General features: G+C 38.7%; 1 protein-coding gene across 2 annotated transcripts in view; it reads right to left on the bottom strand.

Moving 5' to 3' along the window:
- Nucleotides 1-258: 258 nt before the first annotated feature.
- Nucleotides 259-22,381, bottom strand: part of prdm5 (PR domain containing 5) — a 44,006-nt gene continuing 21,883 nt past the window's right edge. Inside the window, exons 14-16 of one of the 2 annotated variants that reach the window (XM_043224903.1) lie at nt 11,528-11,613; nt 6,278-6,382; nt 259-2,101 (exon numbers count right to left, since the gene is read on the bottom strand). In XM_043224903.1, the coding sequence (XP_043080838.1) occupies nt 1,937-2,101; nt 6,278-6,382; nt 11,528-11,613 (356 nt within the window). In that variant the 3' untranslated portion in view covers nt 259-1,936. The remainder of the gene's footprint in view (nt 2,102-6,277; nt 6,383-11,527; nt 11,614-22,381) is intronic. The other variant, XR_006247843.1, reaches the window with a different exon arrangement.

The following is a 22,381-nucleotide window of genomic DNA, read 5'->3' as shown; positions in this document are numbered from 1 at the left end:
GGAAATATTTGACTCCTTACTTGACCCTCTTCAGGTTTTCTTGCTGGTCTGGATTTTCTGGTCTTAGCTCAAACTTGACTACTCAGGTCTTAACCTGGACTTGGACTCAAACTGAGCTGGTCTTGACTACAACACTGGTAGTTGTTACTATAGTCAAGACATTATCAAATCCTGCCACTTTATTATTCTTCAAGGTAGAGAATGGAAGAAAAAAAAATGCTAAAAAAAACATAAAGAGAGAAAAAAGGAAGAATTATAGAAAACAGAAATGTAAAACAGAGGAGAAAACGAGAGACAAGAGGGATGTAGGATCATGTGCAAATAATATTCAATATATACAACTTATTTCAGCCAACAAGACATGAGCCAGAAAGAAGATTTGAAAAGTGGGTAGGAGAAAATCCTCAGCTGCAATTCATTCTTCATTTTTTTTGTTTTTCGGAGATAAAGACCCTTTTAATCCAACAAGAATTCGCTCCCACATGCTTATAGAGGTCAAAATAACACAAAGAGACATTAAAGCAAGGAATGACAAGAGGGAACATCATGTGAAAGAGGACATTCAGTCTCCACCTCAAAATGAAAGAAATCTAGAAATCAGAAAAGACGATTCTTAAGCTCAGCCTGAATTAAATAGCTCAGACGTTTAATATTCAAACAGAGTTAAAAAACGAATTCATAACTCTTAAAGAAGTCCTTTATTCTGCGTGATTACCATATTTTAGATCCCCTAATCCTAACCCAAACCTAAACTTAACATCTACTTTACTAGCTATTGATAAGCAGCAAATCAGAAGTTATTTGTTGGAACACTCTTAAAAATGCATAGTATTTATGACCAGGAGGCTATTATAAAATGTTGCATCATAATTTACAGCAGCAAGCTGCAGGAACAGCTTTCTTCTTCAAAAACCTGTAATACCCCTACAGTAAAAAGTGTGTACGTCTGCTCAGACCCTGACGTGATGCTAAGCACTTTTCCACGTCAAAGAAAGTTTTTATAAATACGAGCGTTGCCATGGATTTAAGCGTACACACACTCTACGATAAAATCGGAGCATGCGCACACTTTATAAATGAGGCCCCAGGTCACCATCTCATCCATGCTTATAAAAGTTCAGAGCCCAAAAGCAGAATTTGTGCATTTGGCTCTGGATCCCAGACCTAATGAGTAATTATTTTTCTATCCAAACCCACACTAAGGTTTTAATTATGCTATAACCAATGGCACAATCATTGACCGAGGATGTCTAATCAAGCATCAAAGCACATCCGATTCCTCAGACACCAACCATTTACCAAGAATCAAGTGTTTATAATTAAGTAAAGGGCAGCACTATCTTTTGAATCCCACAGATCACTGAATCATGCCTTCCGCAGATGGACGGGGCAGGGTCGGGAAAAATGTTTATTTAAAAAAAAAAACAACAACACGCTGACCAGATTAGTGATATCAGCGATTCAATCGTTCATTCATCCAAATGAAATGCAAACTTAGAACCGCAAGATGTTAATCTGACAATCAAACGCAAACCTCATGTGAGCTTGAATGCCGAAAATACAAAACGATAAATATCGGATAATACAGTTAAATGCAAACCAACAAACTTTACTCTCAACAAGGTTGTAGAAAACTGTCTGGTCATGATCTTTGGTCACGCAACAGATACTTACATACAAAAGGACAAAAATCAAATAGGTCAGTTATGATGGATATACTCCATTTCTCTGTACAATTGCACATTTTAATACCTTCCTCCTATTTAAACTGAAAATGCAGCCAGGATTAAAAAGCGATACGATGGAGTGTTAAACGTCTGAAGGACATGTAGATGACGCAGATCTTTGGAAAGAGCTTGGCCAGTTGAAGTACATCAATGCTGGTTTCTACTCTGTGAATTTATGCATTGGTTATATAAGGCTTGTGTGTGACCGTCTATCCCTCGGTCTCTCCGTGGACGTTCTCCATGTGGACTTTGAGGTAGTCGTTTCGGGTGAACTTCTTGTGGCACAGGGAGCATTCAGCCATGGGTCTGTTGGGATTATGGGTCAGCTTGTGTCTGATCAACATCTTCTTCAAACTAAAGGACAGGTCACACACCTAGAAATACACAAACACACCAAGAATTAACATTCTCTACTGAGAAAATACGGTGCAGGTTTTTTCATCTTTAAAGCCTTGAAGAGTAAAACGATATTGTCTTTAAATGCATGATGTTGGGATGACTTTGCAAGACTTCATTTCCATCATTGAGTACTCTGCTTCAGATATGTCATGCTACTTTCACTCATTCTGCACTGTAGACATGAGTAATAGTGATTTTTTTCTATGTCATCCATTTCATCCATTTTAGAAACCGTCCACCCCAGGTATGGTCAATTCTTTAAGCGATGTACAATTTTCCTCTGGCAGACAAAGGTTGCTCGTACATTATATTTGACAATTGTACTTAATGTATCTTAATATGGAACAGATAATGAAACATACAATTTTCTTATTATTATAGGTTATTATATACATTATAGTTGAAATTAGAAGTATTTCATTGTTATTATTGATAATTAAAATAAATACATGAACAAAAAAATGTTGATTAATTGCATCCAAAATAAAAGCTTTCAACATAATAAGAAAACTTTCAACATATTCATCCTGTTCAAAAGTTTCAGATCATCCAGGTCAAAACCCACAGTATTGACAGCCAATGGTTTCCAGACTTTTGAGGGGGCTATTTTAATAATATTCGCTATTTTTTTGACTACATGTAAACATCTTTTTGTGTAATATATCTTACTTAGCACAGTACTAAACAAAAAAAATAACATGCATTTTGTTATTGCAAGGTTTTCACAGATTCTGCAAGCATTTGAGCATCTGAGATCAAATAATTACTGCAAGAGATGATAAACTCAACAATGAATATGAATATAATTAAAAACTAAAACTAAAACAGATGTGAAACAGACTGAATGAAGAAGACCCTTAAAACGGCTTACATTGAAGAAAGGTCCTATTTGTACTGAGATATAATATAATGGTCATTGGTGGAGTTTTTTTTTTATTGAACTAGCAATCATTCACCAAGCAGCCATCCAGAAACCATTTAGCAACACACTAAAAAGCATTTTAGCCACTTCATATGCAATGGCTTGGCAAAAACGACATTGTGGCTGTGATTTTTGTAGACTTTTTTCCAGGACAGGACATAATAAATTAGTCTAGTAGCCATAAGTGGATTTACGTTACATAACCCATGAAACAGATCCAAGAGAGGATGGTTTTTATTTTGGCATTTCACTTTTGGTGAAACAGCTATTGTATACAGACTTGGTTCGGTAATGTTGTGTGTGTTAGCATGACTTCATGCCCTGCGACCGCAGAGAGGATGTGAAGGCAACCCTCAATGCATCAGAGCAGACACACAAACAACCAATAACTGAAGGAATAAAAACACAACCAAAGAACTGCAAGCCAGGGCCAAATCTTCTACAGTTTGCCATATGCTATTGGTTGAGACCTTAATACACACGCAAACCAGAAATATTGGACACAACACTGCCAACAAAACAGACACTCAGAAACAGCCAGTTAGCAAAGTCAAGCCAAACCGAGCAGTAAATCGCATTGAGTTAAATCCTGTAGCGGCCTGGTGCCACCGCACACACACACACACACACACACACACACACACACACACACACACACACACACACACACACACACAGACACACTATCAAATATGCATCACCAATGGCACACAAATCCATTTTGCATGATAAATCATGTTGATCTCTCCAAGAACACTCAATATTCTTTATCTCCATGAAGAGACAGTGAAAGCTATTGCAGCTGTCACTTTTTTCATAAAATGAATGTAATTTTTTATTTAAACAGCATGAAAAAGCATTTAATGCCTTGATGGACGACTTATTAGTCTCAGTCTCTCACTGTGACATGAAGTGCAGATATTAATGGCTGTGGGCACATGAGAGGAGTAGAGGAATAGAGATGCTAAACCATTTATACTCTGATGTATCCATGGCACGCATACTGAATTTCCTGTGATTTTGAGATGCATCTTTTCCGCACTGAGCACAATTGAGGGACTCAAACACAACTATTAAAAATAGGTTCAAACATTCACTGACGCTCCACAAGGAAACGTTAATGCATTAATAGCCGGGGGTGAAAACTTTTGAAATGGGTGAAGATTTACAATAAGGTGTCACTTGTTAACATTAGTTAATGTACTAACTAACATGAATAAACAATGAACAATGCATTTATTACACTATTTATTAATCTTAATGTTAGTTAATGAAAACACAGCTATTCATTGTTAGTTCACAGCGCATTAACTAACGGCACAACTTGCCATTTTAATTAGTAAAATCTAAAATGAACATAACTAAGATGGATAAATGCTTTAGAAGTTTTGTTCTAGTTCAAGTTCACTAATGTACCTTATTGTAAGATGTTACCAAATGTTCTATCAAGGGTGCACAAACTTTTGAATGGGGTTGTTTTATTCTTATTAGCTTCTTTTTTTGTCTTGTGGACTAAATGTACATTCATTCCGTAGTCAGTGTATGACAAGCAAACGGCCAAAGCATCGACAAATGCTGGTGCGCTTGCATTTTAATGACAACAACCTTCATTAAATGCATTCAAACGTGGTTTATTTCTAACACGTTCGAACGGTCCTTTGTTTCTACGTAGTGAATTTTAGCAAATCTAGATCACTCACAATCTAAAACAGAATAACAAGATCTGAGCCCATTAAAATTCTTTACGCTAAAAATGTGGCAAAAGCGTTTCAGAACGTTAAATCCTCGTTTTGACACACAGTTCCTGTTCTTTAACTTCAACAGGAGCCGTGAAAGACAGGCAAGACCACCCCGCAAACCACTTCAAATGCAGTCAAATACTCAGGGAAAGCGAGTCGAAAATAAATGAATTTAGAGTATGGATGGTTTCTGGCACGCTGACACTTCAAAAATGCTGCGCATGAAAGAGGTCCCGGGATAATTTGCCATCATCAATGGAAGCCATTCTAACAACCGTCATCAGAGAGCCAGATTTCAGACCAAATCACTCCAGGCTTAAAAGACTTGTCACGTCAAATGCAGAGAGAAGAAAAAAAAAAACCCTGAGGAAACAGCCAATTTCATTCTCTTATGTGCTTTAAAACAGTCAAAACTTAGAAAGGCATGCTTGCAGCTTGCCATAGAAATCAAATAAATACACGAGGAATGTTTCTCATTTTCCTTAGTGAAGTAAGTGCGTGTGTTTAGATTCCTCAGGAGTCTCCTGCAGAGTGTGTTCAGTGAGTGTGTATCTTTATCTTCACACACTGTCTAAGAAAGAGCATTTAGAAAGCATTAAATTCTAGGTCAGATATGGGGGGGTTCATTTATTTACCAATAAATTTTGGCATAATGATCAATAAGGCCTAATTTTTATGTACTTGTTGACCAGGAACAACTTCACTTTGGTCTGTCCTTCACACAACTTCAGAAGACTTGCAATCGGATTCATCTGAACCACTTTTACGATGTTTTCTAAATTCTTAAAGCTCCAGTCGTCTTTCAATGTAATTGCACAGGAAAAAAGTGACAGGTGCATTATTCATACAAGAAGGACTTATGTAAACCTGTGTGACTTATGTAAATGTCTTTAAGAAAGCAATATTGAATCACTAATGTAAGCACTGACTGGCTGGACTGTGTGTGTGTGTGTGTGTGTCTCCAAAAAAACCAATGGACACAAACGTCTTTTCAGGGACAGTGAGAAGATAGAGAGGAGTTCACAACTGCTGTGGTTTGAAGCTGATTGCGTGTGTCTTAAGGGTCAGAGATGGGTCAGTTTGCGCAGGGCGGTTTCGTCCTTGTGTCCGCCTGGCAGGACGTCCTTCCACTGCGGCTTTGACACCACAGTAACACCCTCACACACACACACACACACACACACAATGTGCCGAGAGGGCGTTTCGGTTCGTGGTCAGATGCGCGTCATGGTGCTGATTATGTGGACTCGGCGTGGGCCGCGGGGTTAAACTCAAGACCGGCTTTAGCTCTTCCAGCGGTCTTAGACTAAACCCTGCTGAACGTCACACGCTACCCACAAGCCACCTCTTTCTCTGCTCTTCCATTGGGATGTGGCTGCGGTGCGTCGAGAGCGGTTGTGTGATAGTCAGCCAGAATCAGACATAAAAAGAGCCTGTGTTTGTGTGTTAGAATGCTGCATTATGCAATGCGGTCTGCGCGTGTAACTTACGTCGCACTGGAAGGGCTTCTCTCCGGTGTGTGTGCGCATGTGCTCATCCAGGCCGCGCTTCTGACTGAAGGCCTTGTTGCACTCGCTGCATTTATATGGCTTTTCCTGTAAAAGAGAGTGACGGTTAACACACAATACTAGAAAGGTCAGTAACCTCTCAGCTATGTTCCTTCTTTGGATTTCCAGTTAGATACCGTATCATCGGTTACAAATGAACTATTAGCGCTGCGTTTTACACTATTGACAACAACATTCTCTTGGGTAGACTGCAAAATTATGTTGGCATTAGTGGAAGTGCACTGAGATAGTTCGAATCACGCTTATCCAGCTGTCATTCATTTATAACTTTAAATTACAAGGTATCATATTGATAACAAGCATGGAGTACCTCATGGCTCAGTATTAGGACCGTTACTTTTCATGCTTTATATGTTGCTCTTGGGAGATATTAAAGATTAGAAACAAATTGTATTTATTGATTGATTTTTTTAGTGGATTAAAATTGAAAATACCAATGTCAGCTAACAAAATAAATATAGTCAATTTTGATTTAACGCAGACTTTATTTACTGTACCAAAAACCAGTTTGACACTGCAAATCTGCTTTAACAAAATCTGTATACTTAAAGCGCTATATAAATAAACAAATTTGGCTTGGCGCAAAAATAAGAGCGATATTTGGGAAGGATGCCCACCTTAAAGGGATAGCGCACCCAAAAATGCTGGTAATCAAACAAGTGCTGGCAGTCATTGGATTCCATAGTATGGGGGAAAAATAAATACTATGGATGTCAACTGTTACCATCAATTGCTTAGTTATCTACAGGAAGACGGCCTTTCAGGAGCAGGACTTAAACACCCCTGACATAAGACTTTCCTCATTAGGATCCGAAGGCGTGGAGTGTGTAACGGTGAGCGCTGTTGGAGGGATAGACTACAGTTATTGCGTTTTTGAAGAGACTAATGAAGAGCCGATACATTCAGAGAGAGACAGAATAATCCCCCAGGCATGAACATACATCTGTATGTTTACAGAAACTAGAGATCCCCATTACACACACACCAAAGATGGCCTGGGATAAACAAATGAAGTGCCTTTCATGTGTTACACACCTGGAACTCATTTCACATGGACACACTCATACATTTACTTATATAACGGACTAAAAACACACAGCAGTCCTGTCACACCGCAAACACAAACATATTTACTGAATAAAACACACCTGGACGTAATAATACACTCACACTCACTCTCTCTCACACACACACACACAGTTTTGATGCATGAAAAAGTACAACATAAAGGAAATGCTTACTTACAAACACATGCACACACACTTTTAAATGAAGTGCATATATTATGTAAGTAATATAAATAGTTGTTTTTTTATGCACTAAGCTGTGTGACGGCAGATGTGTGTATTAGAGATAATGTGTGTGTGTATGAACATGCACACGTTGATAGTCTGCTCACTCTTCCAACACCCAGCTGTCACGGGAATGGGTGGACACAGGAAGAGAGGATCCTGGGAAATGGAGCAGGGCAAGGTGTGGTCACACCACACAGGATATGCAAGGTGCTGCGGATCAAGTGTGCGTGTGTGTGTGTGTGTGTTTTTGTCAGACCGACGTAATCAATATGGGCCTGGGCCAGCATGGACACGTGTGTTTGACAAAGAAAGACAAAAAGATTTAGTGTAAGATGAGAGTTCTGGCGTTTGTAGAGCGTAATACATCCAGCGTGTAGCTGTTAGGCTCTATCGCTGAATCACATCAGCAGTAAAACCGTCAGCTGGGAGCGCCAGCAACACGACCCCCGCAAAAATATGTGAAGGTCAGGAGTCACGCTCTATGATATACATTAGCGCAGATGGACAATAGTGGATGGACCATAATGGCTTGCAGCTTTGTCAGTTAACCAATGTACCTTCATCCAATCGTGTTTTGGAAAGCATGTACCCTTTGCTGCCTGGGAACAATCCCACTATGCTGTTTTTGTGCTATAGATTTTTTCGTGGTAACACTTTATTTTAATATAACAAATTAGGCACAATTACAAGTAATTAACCCTAAACTTATAGTAAGCACGTTCTTGTTTAAAGAAACCCTCCACTTTTTTGGAAATAGCCTCATTCCCCAACTCCCCCAGAGTTAATAAGTTGAGTTTTGTCGTTTGTGAATCCATTCAGCCGATCTCCGGGTCTGGCGATAGCACTTTTAGCATAGCTTAGCATAGATGGTTGATTCCGATTAGACCGGTAGCATCGTGTTCAAAAATGACCAAAGACCCTCAATATTTTTTCTATTTAAAACTTGACTCTTCTGTAGATGTATTTTGTACTAAGAACGGCGGAAACTGAAAAGTTGCGAGATGATTAGGAACTACTTCTAATGACTTATTATACCGGCGTAATAATCAAGGAACTTTGCTGCTATAACAAAAGCTCAACTTATTAACTCTGGGGGAGTTGAAGAATGAGCCTATTTCCAAAAAAAGTGAAGTATTCCTTTAATATAACTACTTTTTTTACACCAAGGACAGATTAATACATCTCATGGATCAATCATTTTATCTATTGACATGAAATCCATAACATTTTGGTCAGAAGATGACTTGAGCATAATTTGTTGAGTTTGAAAAACCGTTTTAACACAAATCAAATTGGTGGACGATTATTTAGTAGAAATTTGTCTGACTGTGGCAAAATTGTTATTAGTATTTTCAGCATGATCCAAAGGATCTATCAAGAGCAGTTACATGACAAGAGGCGAAACTATTCAGCAGCTTTTTGCATGTTTGGAAATTTTATTATGATTTTGCCCACAAGATGGCACTTTTCAATGTTTTTGAGTGCTTTCATGGTATGGCAGGCAATTGTCACATACCAAGTTCTGTAACGCTATGCTAATGTGTTCTGCGAATGTAGCATTTTACATCAACTTTCAAGATGGCCAACATGGGACAACTGGGTATTTTTCGAGTCAGTATTATCTTGTGATTTTTGGCCAATCCATTCAGAAAACAAAACCAAAAATAGCCATTTTTCATACCTCCTAACTACTAGGTGGCTACTACTAGCTTGGTCTGAATACCTTAAAGCGTTGCAAAGATATACTGTCAAGTTCACTTTGTCATGCTTTTCGTCAAATTCTTTCACGAGTTATTCGAAAGCGGTTTGACTAATCAACCTGAATTCCATAACTGATCTGAAGATGATCTGGTTTGATTTTTGTGAAGGAAAGAGTAGAATAATAAGAAAACTAACAATTACAAGCGGTGTGTCGAACCTTTGGTGCTTGGCCCCTAATTTAATACGTGGCTCTGTCGATTCAGTATTAGTGCCAAACTGCTGTTGAAAAGCAGTGCTGGAAATAGTAGCATCAGGCCAATAGAGAGCGACAATCAGTTCTACAATGGCATTTGTATTCAATGGGAACTGATTTTTAATAATACCTTGTAAACCTTTAAAGAAAGGCCTACTTTTTTTCTCCACTTGTTGTGTTTCAAATCAACACTTTGCGATTTGTAGCTCGCAGCTAACTGGTTTTTGACTTTAACGCAGACATTTTAAAAATCCCTATGGGGAAAAAAGTACGAAAAAATACTTCCGTAACAAGACTGCTGGAAAACAAAGGGAATCTGACGCGAAATACGCTATAAAATCACGTTTTTTTATTGGCATGTATGGTTCCATAAAGAACCTTTAACCTCCACGGAGCCTTGCCATTCCACTAAAGGTTCTTTACAGCGAAAAAACTGAATGTACTACAAAAAAAAAAAATATATATATATTTTTTAAGAGTGTATAATGAACCTCTTCTACACATAAAGGCATGTTTGGCCAGAAGAGACCGTGATAACTACCGAGTACCCATGGTGCATCACTGCTCCAGCGCGTATAGCTTCTGAATAACCTTCCAAGCAGTATTTGAATAAACTGGAGGATGCCGTGCTGAAACACAGCGTTATAAATTTGGCGACTCTTTAGTGAGGCCCAAGCAGAAAGAAATCTCTGTCACGTAAGAGGATTAGCACAGTTCTGTCACTGCTTGTTCTCATTACTGCATCACCGATGCTCTGTTTTCACATGATGTCTTAATAGCCGAGTTTCTGTTGTGTGTCAGTCCACAGCTCGTATGTTATGCAGCGCAACTGCAGGATCACGCTCCAAATTTGGCAAAGAGTTCTAATGATGTGCTGCATCTGTTCTGCTTTCTTAGGTTTTCCTGGATTAGCGCTGATGTTGCCGCTCGGGCTGTGTTATAAATACTAGAGACACTGCTATACTGAACGACTGGGGAAAAGATGGGAGAAGTGATACGGTTATTTCAGGAAATGACGTCACGACAAACGGCCATGTCATCCATCATCAGAGAACGGCTTTCCAAAAACATGTTACATTTCTTGCTGTTGAGCAGATTCCGTTAAAAGCATCTGAAGATAGATCTTCCTCAAGAGATTTTCCATCGGTGCTGGGCTAATTTACATTGAGTGTTATGATATATAAAGGGGGAGAAATATCAGAAAGAAGTGTCTACTATCACCCCCTCATCCGTATTTGACTTTACAGTAATATCAGGGACAGTCCTCTCCGGTGAACCTGAGGTAAACTTAATGTTTAAACTGTTAAACCAGTGGTGTAATGTGGTCCTAATCATGTCTCTGTAACTGCTTTTATGTCACGCGCATGGACACGTCTGGGCACGCACACACACACACACACACACACACACACACACACACACACACACACACACTTAACATGGTGTTAGGAAGTAGCCTTTTTAGGCAGATGTTGAAGAAAATGTAATGCTTGTGTTTTGTTCTGTGGTGAGGAGACTTTCCTAATGACCCGCTGCTATGGAGGTTAAAAACATCCGCTGTACTGACACCAAAAAACACACCACTATAGGGATGAAGAAGGTGAAAGACGTTGTTTACAGGCAGGGTGATATCATGGAGATATATAACCTCGCAATTGTAAAAACAAATCAATAAAATTCCCTCAGAATTGGACTTTATGACTTCAAAGTTCGTATCTCACAAATCTGAGAAAAGAAGTCGGAATGTGTGCGATACGAACTAGAAAAAAAGTCACAATTACCTAGCTTTTATGAGATATAGAGAAAACTAGCATATAGAGCATCGCTAGCACGTAGCTTTTTTCGGTTGTTTAAGGCTACGTTCACGCTGTTATTTTAAGGAGCCTTGTAAATGAACGTGTGCATGTGTGTATGCGGTCTTACCCTCGTGTGTGTGCGTATGTGCATTTTAAGGCCGTCGTTCTTGCTGAAGGCCTTGTCACAGTATGGGCACTGATACGGCCGTTCACCTGAAGACAAACACAGCAAACATCAGACTGTAAGACAACTCGCCGACAGGCATTCCCTCCAAATGAAACCGTTTATTAATACAACAGAGAGAAAGAGAAAGGAAAAGAGCAAATGTTTCATGTTTTGTATAATATTTCACACATGAGGCTTATATATTATGATGTAGTGAGAATATTGAGCTCGTTCTCAAAGAGCGGGAAAAAAAAACGACTCAGTTTTATCCAGAGGCACAAAGTAAACAAAAATGTACTATTTGATGAAAAATAAGACATTTATATGGAGAAAATTGATATTATGTAATGTAAATGAATGTGTTCCTTATAAATTATATCAGACTACTAACATGCATAATTATGAGTTGTCACTCTATATTTCTTAATAATATGTCTATAATATTTGCATGATCAGTTATATGAGCCAACCTCTGTAGGGGTACATGATGCCAAGCAATACAAAGACGATTAAGAGATGAATAAATGCAGATTATCATATTAAATACAACATTAAAAAAAAGATTTTGATCCAGTAAGTGACAGTCTTATAATATTACTAACAATATAATAATCCATTCTTATGACTTCATAAAAAAAGTCACTATAAAGATCATAAGACGAATGAAGGATGGCATTTACATTTTTTACACAAAAATGGCTTTCACTTACTAAAAAAAGTCAATCAGATCACAGAAGATATGTAGTAAATAGTTTTTTGTTAATGTTTTTAACTTAGAAATGTAGACGAGACGATACAGTAGGCTTTATAGAGTTAATCTTTTACCTCATGATACATATAGCGCCGGACCACGGCAATGTGCTGTAAGAGCATCAATCTGAGGTCAGATTTCCAAAAAGCAGTGAGCATGAATTTTTCATTTTCAATTTCAGGTAATTAGACTTTTACAGCCCTTCGGTGCTTGCATGACGCTGGTGACATAACGCCATTAAAAGCAATAAAAGGAACGAGGTGGGGCTGATATAAAGAGAGTCGGCTGACATGCGTGCATAAGATCCAACCTTCCGACGGCAGATCCAACGATGACACTTCATTCATTTTTTAGCTCCACGCTCAAAACTAGGAGCGAAAACGGTAAACATAGACTGTGATGTGGCATGTTTTTTTTTTTTTAGTATCGTAGTCAGTTACGTCATTGTTCAAGTCAGTTGGTTTTGAAAGAACGCCACCGATCCCCATCCGAGCAGCAGTGCCAGGACGCTTTCATTGGAAAATGAACGCTCTAATTGGTGATCAAGGCGCGTTATGGCTTCATCATCACTCTTAAGGTTCTGCACCACTGGAATCAAAGCTTGGAAAAACTGGGATCTTCTGACTCTTTGGATCAAGAATGTTTTGATGCCAAGCATAATTCGGCTTTGGAACGGAGAGCCTGGCACAGAACACAGGAATCTGCATGATGTTAAAGGCTCCAATATGTTGCAGGATTGAATGCAGAAAGTGACTGTGTCATGCACAGAACCGGCAAAATAAGACGGATTTGATGACTTACTTCAAGAGTTTAAACGCCGCACCTTCAGGCTGGATATCTTTTGTAAAAATTTGTTCCGCGTTTTTGATCACAAATGCCTTTTTTAGCCCAAGATCAAGTACAGCTTGACTGGATACATGGATGCAGCTGCATATTGATATTTCGTTCAGATATGTATTTATTCAAACAGAGCAGCCTTTAATCTTTACGAATGGGAATATATATTTAAGATATACGCTTTCTGATCTTCGCCTGCATGAAGTCTGGAATAACGTGTCCACAAGGAACCTTAAATATAAAACAGGATGTCCAAATCAATACTTTGTGTGTCTTTAGATGTCTTCCCCTCTAGAAACGTAAAACCAAACACACGGGTTTTTGTGTCTCTATCTCCACCATCTTGAACCGCGGAGACCTGCGGTGGGTGGAGTCGACTAAGTCCCGCCCCTTTCGCGGATCAAAGCGTCGCTGGGCTGAGTGGGAGAGATGCTATCTGAGCGCGCTCAGTATCGCCACAAAAGAGGAGTGACAAGCTGTCAATCAGAGAGTGGACAAACACGTGGGACTGCTTTAGATAAAGCTGATCCTGGCTGCCGATAGCAGAGCGGTTATGATCGCAGCGCTACAATCCAGCAGTGCACTGGAGGCCCAATTCAGTACTTCTGACTTCGTTTAGTCCGAAAAACAATACTAATTAACGTAATATAAAAATTGCATTGCAAGGTCAATATACTATAAATTACGGTAGTTACCTAAAATTAAATCTGTTAAAGCATCAAGTGAAAAAAAAAGCTTTTAAAGAAACATTATAAAATATAAAATATATTGAAATGGCAACTTATTTTAGGTAAAATAAGGCAAAAAAGTAAAATAGTAAAATATATATATATATATATATATATATATATATATATATATATATATATATATATATATATATATATATATATATAAAATTCAAATCAACAGTGTTTATTATACAAAAAATAAATGATAGTGAATCATGAAAGATCAAAATTTCTTGACAAGATGATAACATTATTGCCAGGTTTCAGGAGAGAATTTAAATGTATATCGTCTTTATTTTAGGAAAAGGAAAAGTTTAGAATTTTTTTTTCCGGTTTTATTAAAATAAGGCAAGCACGCCTTATTTATAAGAATGCCATATTCCGATGAAACGCTGTACTCTCTAAACAGTTTATCCCATTTAAAGCATCTACACATGCTTATACTGATATCTTATTTTATATTTCCCCCGCAAAAAAGGCACCGATTTTGTGTCATTTCTTGAGTGTAATTATAACACGGACACTACGATATAAGTGTGATCAGACAGACTCATACTTTAAATAATCTTGTTGAATTTGCAATAAATGAAAATGGGACATCTCTCCATAGATTATGGCCTGTTTCACACTGGTGTCTGCAGCACATGTAAATGACGCTTTAATAACTTCGGTGCCCACATTAACAGAATACACTATTTAAAAGAACAGTATACAGTAATAAAGTTACATTCAGCAGCAAAATATTTGTCCTAATATTAGTATACTGTATGCCAATCTAGCTGTATATAATGTATGCAACTATATAAAGACCATGCGGTTTTTGCAGATACTTTGTGTCCCTTATAGCGCCCCTTTCAAATTGCGGTCCGACTGATTTATTTCTAAAATCAAGACTATGCTGCGTACAAATCAAGTTCCGCATGATGTCAGCAAAAATAATTTCCCGCATTAAAAAAAAAACAGAGCCCCGTATAACTGGAACGGCGAGAGATAAAAGTCAACTCACTGGCACGGCTTCTGTTGCTCTGGCACGTCGTATAGGAATTATTTAGAGAGTTTCGGAAAAGACGTAAAATATCAGGCTCACAGAACCGTGAGATCCAGCCGTCACCAGCAGGAAGCTGAGAGAAACCCAAGCACGTGAAACAAAGCTCTATTCTCATTACGGCCCTTTCTGGGCTAATGAAATAAGGGTTTTCTGGATGGAGAATGGCTCCCTTCGGAATAAGTAATGCGCCTGGCAATTGGGGCAGTCCCACAGAGAAACGTCAAATGGCAAAACATAACTTAATAAGACACTGTCTTCAGAGAGATGCCAATTGCTGTGTTCCTGTGTGTCCTGATTGTGCAACAATCCCGTTTCTAATTCGCCTTCTTGTTAATGCAATCTCTAGAGGGAATAAATGCTGGATTCAAAAAGTCGTGCGTAGATTAATTAGATAAACGGAGAGATTGGTGAGGAAAACTTTTTGCTGCCCTTTCAATAATAAGGTTAATTAGCTCAGCTTCAGGGGGAATGCGCATGTAAGATGTTCATTAAACATGAGAGCGTTCTCCAAACGAGTCTGCCGAGACGTTTCAAATGAGCCGTTGTGGTGCTGATTTGATGGTGACAAGCTTCCCTCGCGCTTCCAAAAACCTGGAAGCGATGCACGGTGCAAAACCCATATAAAGTCATGGAAAAAAGTCGCCGTCCACATCCTACAAAGCATTTCTATAAATGGTTTTAAGGACGAATCTTGAAACTGGTCTTCACAGCTGCATCTCAAAACCATCTCCCATCTGTCTCTCAAGATCACGTGGTTGTCTCTTTTGGTTTTGGTTTGTATCTGGATGTGTATTTCTGCTGTCAGGAAACGTCCTCACCCAGCAAAGCTATTTATCACCACTGCGTCGGTCGCAGCCAAAGCTGAAGTGTCTTGCATGGATTGATGCCCGTTTGAAACTTTCATGAGGAATGCCGGTGTAGGTTTACAGGTCAGGGTGTTGACAAACAAGTCAATGTACTTCACAGATGTTCTCGGGTGAGTCAGGAGGAGATCCGTCATTTATGTAACAAGTAGGGTATTGGGTTAGAGCTCGTCTTAGTCTCTGTAGAAGACATTAGAAGAGGGGAATCCAGCGAGATAGTGTTGAGTCTGGACCCTGGGTGAAGGGATTTGAGCATCTGTCAGGTCTGTAAAACAAGGATTAGCTCGGGACAAAAAGAGCCTGTGCTCTCATGAGCAGATGGTACTGAGGAGGACCGTTCCTGGCTGAAGTTCTGCCTCCTCTTCTACGGTCTGGTGCAATACTGGCTCATAATAGGAGTTAAAAGGACTCCTTCCCTTTGGATGTTGGTCGACACTGAGCACTGGTTCTTAAGGAGTTTTTAAAGAGCCTGTAGTTGTTTTTGAATGCAAAAATGTGACTCGTGTCCCTACAAGTGTGCATTGTCTCTAGTGAAAAGAATAAATAAATCTTTAAAATGTAGTTGAAATACGTTTACTTTGAGCTAATTACAAATACATCCGCGTTATGCGCTTGAAACACCATGCAAATCGCACTCGTACTACTAAACTGTTAACTAGTAACTAATTGCATTTTAATTGTGCAGAAGCAGTGCTGAAGTCCAATTAAAGATATAATGAAGTATATTTGATTGTGCTATTGTAAAACTATTGCAAGTATACTTCAGAAACACTTTACATATGTTGATTTAAAGACTGATATTATACAGAAATTACATAATCCTTCTAAATAGTGACAATAGTGGTTTAGTGTTAATAAATGCTCATTGTGCAAAAAGTAAAAATGCTTCAAATAAAGGGTAATCGTAATTTTAAGTTATATGTCAGCAAATATGTTAATGGATTTGTAGTATACTTAAATATATTTTAAATGAATTACAGTATTTTATTTATTTATTCACTGTTTTTTATTTATTTTTATCTAGGGAGAATTGTTATTTGATTGAATGTAATTAAGTGCATCACTGATATTAAAATTATAGCCATAAATGATAATCTGTTACGCCCTTTCATGTTTTACATATACAAATTCTAAAAATCGGATTTTGGTTGATAACCGACTTAGAACCAACGTATTTATTTCAATATAAAAGGTATATTATACCGTATATACTTTTTTATTTTAAAAAGTTAAAAAGGTGTTTTCATTTTTCCTAGGGATGCAAATTAGCATATGCTCTTTAAGTACAATGCACACTTTTTTCTTTTTAAACATGGCAAAAAAGCATCTGGGCCATATGTACATATGTAAAGAACATAATATCACAATATACTGTACATCTGGGTTTTTTTAAATGCCTTAACAGTCTTTAGTGCTATTGATGCATCTTCTTCCGAAACTGTGATAGTCTACTTGCTATTTTGATTTATCGAAAGGATCGCTATCCGAGTCTCTGGTGTGTGTGTGTGTGTGCATGTGCGGAAAGGCCGCTAACTGATTTAGCATGTGCTGTAATGCGACACCGTCTTTGTGTGACCCGAGTGTCTCTGCTCTCTTTCCAGATCCCCGGCGTTCCCCTGTGGCCCCAGACACCCCCGTCTGCTAATCGATCCGTTTGGCACCCCCCTCGTGTGAGAGTGTGTGTGTGTGTGTGTGTGTGTGTCTGGTGAACAGATGGTTGTCCCTGTCACATGCCGAGCATTGTGCTGGTGTTACGGGGAGATCTTTGTAGCTCAGGGCCCTGAGTATGAAAGACATTAGGCCTGTCCATCACACACTCGATCCTGGCTTCCTCTTTCTCACTGCAACATTCAAAGCAGGTTAACACATTCATACACACACGGACTGGAAATGCAGGCCTGAACGCCGCCGGGTATGTACCGGCAGACTGGAACCGTGCTGTAATACAATATTGATCGGCGTTGACCGATAAGTGATTGACTTTGATCAGTCACAGACACACCCAATCACTTCACACTTGACCTGGTGATTACTGACAGACCTCCACAACTAATGCTGTGGCCGCCACACAGGCTTAAACGTTACCACGTATGAGCTGCGTTCAGTCCATGCACACGCATGCAGTCCAGCACGCACTGAGACGTGGCAGGATGGCCCACAAAATCTGAATTAAACGACGTGAACGAAGTGTTTGCATAACCGGCAAAGGTTTTTGCGCAGTCCGAAGCCTGTTCGTTTAACATTAACATCCCACATTGGTCCGTTCTGACCAATGTGGGGGGAAAACAGCAGACAGGCTAAATGAAAAATGAATATTCACCCTCTGAAAGCAGGTGGCGCTTATTAAAAATTAAACTATGATGTAAGTACTAAGTACAGTGACACATGATCCAATCTTTTGGTTGGCAAGCAAAAAAAAATCTATGTAACATTAAAAACATCTGAACAGATGCATCAAATGAAAACGTTAATTGCATCGGCTTTTGTAAACAAGCCTCAACAGGTACGACTGCAATTGTTACATGCGCATCTTAAAACTCTTTTAAAGGAGTTGCAAATCATTTTGAAAGCAGTTGCAGTTTTAATAACTTAAAAACTCCATTGCTATGGCAATTAAACCACTTAATATTACAAATCAAATGAGTTCATTGGTCGTAGCATGGAATTTAGCCACGTTTCCGCATCTCATTCGTTTTTACAGGAGTATCTTTCCATTCTGTTATGTCCAGCTGTGCTCCCAAAACTTCTTATGCGTCCGTTTTGGACAATATCCTGAACCAGCGTAATAAGTTAAACCGTTTGACGATTCTTTACCTACTGATTCAACACACGACTTGTGTACAATTTCTACATCAATGTATTATTACAGCACTTCAGTAAAGTCATTATACTGCTTATACTGCTCTGCCACTAATAAAAGCATAGCATAAAGAGTTATTAAATGATAATGTGTGTTACATTCTAGAATTTATGACATTATATCTTGTAAATAAATATAACCAAATTTAAAATGTAAAGTGTAACAACGTTCTAAAAAAGTGTGGTTACAATTATTATTGTGTGGTGCATTATAAGGTGCATTAAATGAAATAATGCATTAAAACTACTTTTAAAATTGTTATAATCTACCATAAATGAAGGTTATATATAGAGGTACATTGGCTTCGATTCTGTTCTAAACATAGTATATATGTGTGTGTGTGTTCATATGTGTGTTCTCTTTCTTCTTATAATTAACTTTACGTTTTTGGTGGGTTCGGATTGACCGTTATTTTTTCCTAGCATGAAAAACTCTGGAAGCCCCTACCTAATTCAAACAACTCTCCAAATAATCGGTGCTGAAAGAGCGTAGTTTTGAATAGCCCTACTCCCAGCGCTGCCGTCAAATCAATCAACAGTGGCAGATACAGTAACGGAGGAAAAATATTTCCCAAACACATCTTGAATCTGAATTCATTCAAGTGGAAAAAGCTGCTCTTCTTCTGTTGTTTGGATCGAGCAGTAGGCAGTTCAGTAGAGATGTTTATATCACACGCATACATAGTCTTACAGGACTGGATGGGTTTCGCTTTCCAGATGTGGACGGACAGTGTGTATGCGCGCACGCGTGCGTGTGTGTGTGTGTGTGTGTGATTGTCTAAGTGTGCGCTGTTAAACTACTGTGAGGACACAGGCTCCTGCAGCGAGAACATCCCAAAGAATTACCCATCACTACACACGCATACACGCGTGCCTCCACTTCCTTTAGCATTACAAGATACATGTGCAGAGCTTCCTACAGCTGTGCTGTAACATTTCATACTGCTAGCCTTCCACATCTGAGCACCATAAACATGTCACTCCAAACCCTGAGATAGCACCGCTTTGTCTCCTCAAGGTTTAATTGTTGCGTGAAAACATTTATCGGATGGAAATCAAGTGAAACCCTGTCCTAAATCAAGTCGAAACCTTTTAGAGTTCCGCTGACTGCTTGTTCTGGCCAGGAACGTCCCATTTTAACAGGAAGAGATCATCTGACTGACCAGGGGTCCAGTTTCCATAACTGTCGTTATCCAACAATGGCTGCCAATTCTGTTGTCAGCAACATAGCTAAATGATTTCCCGTATTTCCCAAAGCGCCAACAATTCAAATGGAAAGCATTTACTGCAGCAAATTTTTGCACCTGTTAGCATTTTAAGGAATGGCTATATGAATCGCTTTAAAGCATGACTATTGCATAGCGGCAATTATTACAAAATTCAATCAGTTCGTTGGCAGTAACGTTACTTTCGTTAGTGTCGCTTTGAAGCGCTTAATGAGCATATTCGTGACTAATGGATGCTATGGTAGCTAAGAAACAAGTTGTTGTACAGGAAACATCCCAATTTGTTTTGTTTTTTAAGTATTATTCAGAGCGCAGTTTATAGCAACGTCTGCAGATGGCTTTCCACACAACATTGCAGAAATGATGGGAAATTGTCTTTAAGCTCTGCGGTCAGAAGTTCCATCTGTCCAGAAGTAGTAAGCTCCGACTACTTTACTGACATTTGTCTGACAATGTGGAATACGACGTATGACTTAAAGAAATACCTTTCAGAGATTTCACGCCATGAACCTCGCAATCTCTGACAAATCCCTGGATCAGTTTTTCCTGAGAAAAAGCGCATATTTTAAGACCAGCATCCTGTAAACACGACTTTGTTTTCCAGTGGTTTGATTAAACCTGTGCGCGGTGCATCCCGACCAGCGGAAATTATGTAAAGCCAGCCTATTATAACTGAGTCAGACTGGATTTTAATAAAGCTATTGTGATTATTGTCATCAAGCGGTCAGCGAGCGGCCCATGGGTGGAATGTGGAAACCCACAATCCTGCTGTTTTAAATGGATTGCAATCTGACTATATTGGTGTAGCGCCTCCCTGGTCTCTAATAGAGTAGCACATGAAACAAAGCTATGGTAAAACAGAAATGCTTAAGAGATACTTATTTGGACCAATTATAATGTTAGATTAGTAATATATTGGTCAAATGATCTTTTTTATTATTACTGCTTTTTATATCAAAAGCCAATTTGGACAGGACTAAATAGTTTTCTAAACTACATTTGAGTTTCGATTCTTGTCACCTGACCTGACCTGATTTTCATGTACCAATCGAGACGGGACTAACATCTGCACTGTGATTTTGGGACAAAAAAAAATAACAACATGGATTTAATTATTTTGTTTCAATTATTAACATTTTGCAAATTCTGTCAGGGGTGTGTAAACTTATGAGCACAACTGTAGTTCCATTTTAAACACCTGTAACAGTCGAGACAGATATCTGTTAATGATGTAATTTGGCCTGGTAACTTCTATTATTGTTCTGACATTCTGAAAAATTATATAAAAAAATTTTTATGTAGCGCTGCCATGTGGCATAACGTTCGAGGAATAAAAAGGCCATCTCTGAGCTGGTTTATTCTAGTTTCTCTCAAGAGTTTCTCTTAACATACAGTCCAAGTTGATATTTAGATGGAAAAAAATACTCAAGTAAATTAAAATGGGAAAAAAATTCAAAATTAATTATAATTACTATAATACAAATAATACAAATTCTAATAAATTAACATTATTCTATATTGCATTGCATCTTCTCTACTGTAGCTTTAAATTGGTTTAACAACAATTTATATTTCTCTATCAAATTTGAATATTACTTCAATAGTGAATCTGGATTAAATAATTCTTTACAAAGACAGTTTTAGAAAATCAACATCCAAACCCATCCCTAACTGGCACGCTTCGTTTAGTAAAACAACATAAGCAACAAAGGTAGAAATTAGGTGGAAACAAAACCAGACAGGACGTGGGAGAGACAGGATGTAGTTTTGTGAAAACGGTTCTAGTTAATGTTAGAGAGGGTGTTCAGATCATGGCTAATGTTTTGTGTCACTTTCACCTACAACCATCAATAGCATGTGCACTGACCTCACGGCTGAACTGAACTACTTTCACTGATGAGGGCACTAGACTAATGCGGCTTGATCTGTCCTGAGGGCAAATGCATAGGCTTTTCCACACACACACACACACACACACCTTACAAATCGCGGCCGTACAATGGCTCTTTTCAGTTTCGCGTAAATGAGATGTAAAACCAGGGCAACTCTAGCTTCTTCCAGGCCTTGACACCTCACATGATGTCATTCAGCCCTTCACATTCCATAAGTGTTTCCTTTAGGTCCTCCTGCATTCCTCCTGCCAATGGCACCACACTAACCCAGCGGAGCGTGCAAAACAAGACTAATGCATACAAGCAAACAGAACATCCATTCACGCCGGAGTCCTTGGATCTGTTTGGACAGTGTTTTTAGAAACGCCCATTCCGTCTTAAAACAGCCCGGTCTCTATGCGCTCTCATGTCCTGTACTGTATTTGGCGATCTTACTGCAGTGACACATCAAGCCGAACGTTGCATAATGTCGGGTCGGCGTTGAGCATCTGTCGGTCTAGTTTTTACACCGATGGCACCGATGGTGGCTTTTTGAGACAGATCGCTCTGCCATTACCATATTGGCTTACCAAACCAGTGTACATAGGAAAAATAAATGGAATTAAGTG

Source organism: Puntigrus tetrazona, chromosome 23, assembly GCF_018831695.1.
Source record: "Puntigrus tetrazona isolate hp1 chromosome 23, ASM1883169v1, whole genome shotgun sequence".
In the NCBI taxonomy this organism is placed as follows: domain Eukaryota; kingdom Metazoa; phylum Chordata; class Actinopteri; order Cypriniformes; family Cyprinidae; genus Puntigrus; species Puntigrus tetrazona.
This window is presented reverse-complemented; position numbering and strand designations above follow the sequence as displayed.